This window comes from Capsicum annuum, chromosome 9, assembly GCF_002878395.1.
Source record: "Capsicum annuum cultivar UCD-10X-F1 chromosome 9, UCD10Xv1.1, whole genome shotgun sequence".
Classification (NCBI taxonomy): domain Eukaryota; kingdom Viridiplantae; phylum Streptophyta; class Magnoliopsida; order Solanales; family Solanaceae; genus Capsicum; species Capsicum annuum.
In genome coordinates, this window is record NC_061119.1 from 86,042,665 (window position 1) to 86,046,756 (window position 4,092).

A 4,092-nucleotide genomic window follows, 5' to 3' on the forward strand; every position below is an offset into this window, starting at 1 on the left:
GTCATTACAAAATTGTGGAGTTAGACTCTTTTGAATTTCCTTAGTAGTATCAAGCGGTGCTTCAGCAAACTCTCCTGTTGCTCTATCTTTGTCAAAGATTTCCTCCCAATCCTCAAACATTGGCCATTTCTTAGTATTCATATTCTTGTCTTTTGGTTCAGCCTACAAAAAAGTAATTAAAATATAGAGCAATGTCATATTAATCAATTATGAAAGACTTTAAAAGCAACAAACTTCAAAATGTGCAACAAAATTCTACATCATGTCATCAAAATATGTATCACAGTGCAAGAGGTTGCTGCGTAAATAACGTAAATAGAATTGTCCAATTCGACCACAGAAACTACCATTAAGAGAAAGCGTACAATGTAGGTTGAACATTATGTAGAAAATAAAGGAAGAATGTGCTACAAAATTCTACATCATGTCATTATTTTCGTTGTGAACCATATCAAATTTGATCAACACTTAGCAACTCAATGAACTCTTTTTAAGATAATTAAGCAGCATATAGAGAACTCAAAGTTCTCAGCCCAAATGAACTTCAGTTTGAGTTAACATCAACAAGAAATACAATCAACAAAATATAACATCGAATCAACAAAAACATGATCTGAATAGATTAAATACCCGTTGTTATAACTGTTTTAAGAGATGACTGACAAAAAAATTTCAAAACAGTAAAGTTATGTCCTGTTCAGGTTCAGTTTAGTTTTTTTGGACTTACTGAAAACCATAAAAGCTAAAATCTAGAGTAAGTTCATTGGTGACAGAAAATTATTTACTTCAGCACAGTTTGAAACTCTTTTAGGGCCTTTTCTATGAGTAACCTAGCAGCAAAAAGATCTCTACTTAATAGGAAAGTGAAGAAAATCACGGAGACTACAAAAATACTAAGTAGACATAGTAATTATCTTCATAAACTTATCCCAAAATGGTTGATCGTCAACTAATATAGCTCCATCACTATATTGAAATCCCAAACCACTTTGAGTCTTTAGGAGAGCTATAATTCTATAAAACTTTTTCCAATATCTCATTTTATTTTTGATGTGTGGTTCACCTTTTAATGCACTTGCAGGGTGATATTTGTGTATATACCGTTCTAACTCCATCAAGTGGCCCGGTCTAAAGGTTCCATTATCGGCTCTCCAACCATTAGTGCACAACTCTTTTAATCCATTTAAAAGAGTTTGTTTTTCCTCTGGAATCCACATTTTTTGTGTCGAAGGAGTTGAGTTGCTTGGCTTTTTTGATGCCTTGGTTGAAGATGCCTGACTATTCATTACACCTGTAAAATCTTGTGTAATAGATTACAAAAAATGTAAAAAATAGAGCACAACAATAACTTGAGAAAATGTGCAGAAATACTAGAGATACATTTTTAAATTAATACACTTTACAATCAGAGGATAGCATGCAATTAAAGATCAACCAATTCAACTAGCCTGCACTATAAATTAAAGCATACAACAATCAGAGCTATAAAGAGTACATAAGAATGTGCAATTAAGCTCACAAAAATTAAAATTTTCTGGTTGCTATACAGCTCATATCAAACCAGTTCTAAAGAGCTAGTAAGTTCAAAAGTATTCCATAGCTAACATGTAGTAATATAGTTCAAAAAAGTGGCAACAGATCAATTACTGAATCTTTCATTCCACATTCATTGAGCCAACTTATCCCTCCAATTGGTCCACTCCTCACTCGATTCAACAACATCAATATTTTCGTGTTGATATTCTGCTTGTTCTTCCATACCAATGTCTAAGGGATCCACTTCCATCTCTCTACAAATAAAGTTATGAATCAAGCAACAAGCAATAATTATCCTGTTATAAACCTTAACTGAGTACCATGAAGGGCTTCTAAGAATTCCCCAAAATCCTTTCAGCAGACCAAATGCTCTTTCAATAACATTACGAGCCCTAGAATGCCTCATGTTGAAAAGCTCTTCTTTACATCGAGGTGATGGATTGTCACATTGCCAATCCTTTAACCAATATCTATATCCTCGATAAGGTGTCAGAAAACCTTTTCCATTCGTATATCCTCCATCGCACAAATAATAATTACCTATAATATAAACATATAATTCAGTTACTTTTATATAATATTTTGTCCATGATGTAACTTGAAAGCATATACATGACCTACCCTCAAGGATTTTTAAACCATTTCTTCTTACTATAGCATCTCGTAAAACACGGCCATCAGCAGCTGATCCTTCCCAACCAGGTAACGCATAAGTAAAATTGAGGTTTCTATCACAAACTCCCAATACATTAGTTGCTATCTCTCCCTTTCTTGTCCTGTATCTTGGTTTGTATTGAGTTGGAACTCTAATGGGAATGTAAGTACCGTCTAGTGCACCCAAACAACCCTATAAGATAAACTATAGTGTTACCTCAAAGTATAATTATCATTGTAAAATTGTAAAAAGTGCATTTGTTTAATTTTGTACTTAAATTAGAAATGCTAAACCATAACTTCACCTACCTCAAACCATTTCCATCGATCTTCAGTTTCATCCCCAACCACTGGTTTAGGATTAACAAGTAAAAATGGAGTTAGTTTGAGAATAGCGCATAAGCATTCATTAAAAGACTGGCTTACGCTCCATCCCAGTCTAATATAATCAAATTTGATAGATTGATTCTTCTCATGATGAGCCAAGATATTTAAAAATATCGTTAACTTTTCACCACTTGACATACTTTTACTATCGGCCAAACCTCCAACATTCTTAGTTAAGAGAACTAAAGTGTGAAAGGCATTTCTGTCCATTCTTAACTTATCTATACATACACTATCATTGTCATTTATGATATAATTTAAGTGAGACATAATTTTCGAAACTCGAACACCCATATAGTACCTAACCTCACCCCTGTTTCGACATCGTCTTCTCAGAGATTGACCATGACTAGCCATGAAAAGGCAAATAAGAACAACAAGAACTTATTGAAACATTATCTCCTCAATAATTATATATTCAGTACCTGACAGTGGTTACAGTGGTTGATGATCCATAAGAACACCTAAATATGCCATCAAAATAAAAAGAATTAATACATACAAATTTTAAAATAAATAGCTATGAACAATCATATAGCGAGTGAGACAGACAAACCCAAACAAAAAGAGTGCTAAACCTAAATTTCATCGTTAATTCATTGACTTTGAAAAATTGTGTTCCAAAATGGATGTCAAACTCTAAATTGTGATTTTGATGTAAAATAAACTATACCTAAATTGTGAAATAGGGGTAGAAAAAAAGAAACAATGATCAAGAATAAAGGTTTGATAGAATTACAACCTTATGAGAAAAGCAAATGTTGATTAGAGAGAAGCCAGAAGATGCAGAGAACATAACCTTCTCTTTTCCAAGGTCCGAGTACTAAAACAGAGAGAAATTTTTATTATGGTGGGAAAGGAATAGAGAGTGTGATATGGTGGGAAAAGAAAGGCGGGAAAATAATTTGAGGGGTAATAACGTAATTTAATAAATTAATACATGTGTTAAAAGTGTTGCATTATTAATACATGAAAAATAATGTGTATTATTAATACACACTTTAATACACAATACATTGTATAATTACTTCAAGTATTATTTATGCATAGTAAAAATATGGTACCAAACAAGGTATTACTAATGCTCATTAATTAATACATGCATTAATTTTGTCAATACACTCTACCAAACGATCCCTAAACTTCTTTGCTTCTTCTCATCGTTGTTGTGGATAAGAAAAAGAATGATAAAATAAAATTTTGATCTTCAAAATTATTTTATGTGCGAATATACAAATCCATGTGTTGTTGCGTCTCTTGAATTCCGTCGTCGGGTACAATTTTTTATTTTGAAAATTGTCTCGTGTGAATAGACGGACTATGAACATGTGAACGTGTATGCTCATGAATACGTTTTGTCCAGAATTTAGACTTGGTCCCTTTCTCTGTCATTTCTTCTTTCAAGTTCGATTGGAAAACAAATGACTGGATGCTCAAGTAAAATAAAATATGATTTTTGAGCTTGAAAGTATAGAACCCTTATTTTCTCTTTTTTTCTTTTGATCCCTTTTGCTG

General features: G+C 32.6%; 1 protein-coding gene across 3 annotated transcripts; it reads right to left on the minus strand.

Annotated features, from left to right (window-relative positions):
• Positions 1-235: 235 nt before the first annotated feature.
• Positions 236-3,407, minus strand: LOC107842478 (protein ALP1-like). Of its 3 annotated transcripts, XR_007044897.1 has the most exons (5): positions 3,320-3,407; positions 3,003-3,041; positions 2,500-2,540; positions 2,158-2,383; positions 236-2,076 (listed from the first exon to the last, which is right to left on the minus strand). XR_007044897.1 is itself a non-coding variant. In XM_016686349.2 (3 exons), the coding sequence occupies exons 2-3, from the start codon at positions 2,932-2,934 to the stop codon at positions 1,667-1,669; spliced, it is 1,152 nt and encodes a 383-aa protein (XP_016541835.1). In that variant the 5' UTR covers positions 2,935-3,041; positions 3,320-3,407; the 3' UTR covers positions 236-1,666. The 3 variants fall into 3 exon arrangements, 2 of the variants coding, with proteins under 2 accessions (XP_016541835.1, XP_016541836.1); XM_016686349.2 differs by having other exon boundaries at positions 236-2,383; positions 2,500-3,041; XM_016686350.2 differs by lacking the exon at positions 3,320-3,407 and having other exon boundaries at positions 2,500-3,292.
• Positions 3,408-4,092: the final 685 nt, after the last annotated feature.

What these genes read in the sequence shown, in the direction of transcription:
- LOC107842478 (XM_016686349.2), bottom strand. Translation starts at nt 2,934, where the DNA reads ATGGCTAGTCATGGTCAATCTCTGAGAAGACGATGTCGAAACAGGGGT. An exon ending in ATCGATGGAAATGGTTTGAG is followed by an intron (nt 2,384 to 2,499) that starts GTAGGTGAAGTT and finishes TTTATCTTATAG; the next exon opens with GGTTGTTTGGGTGCACTAGA.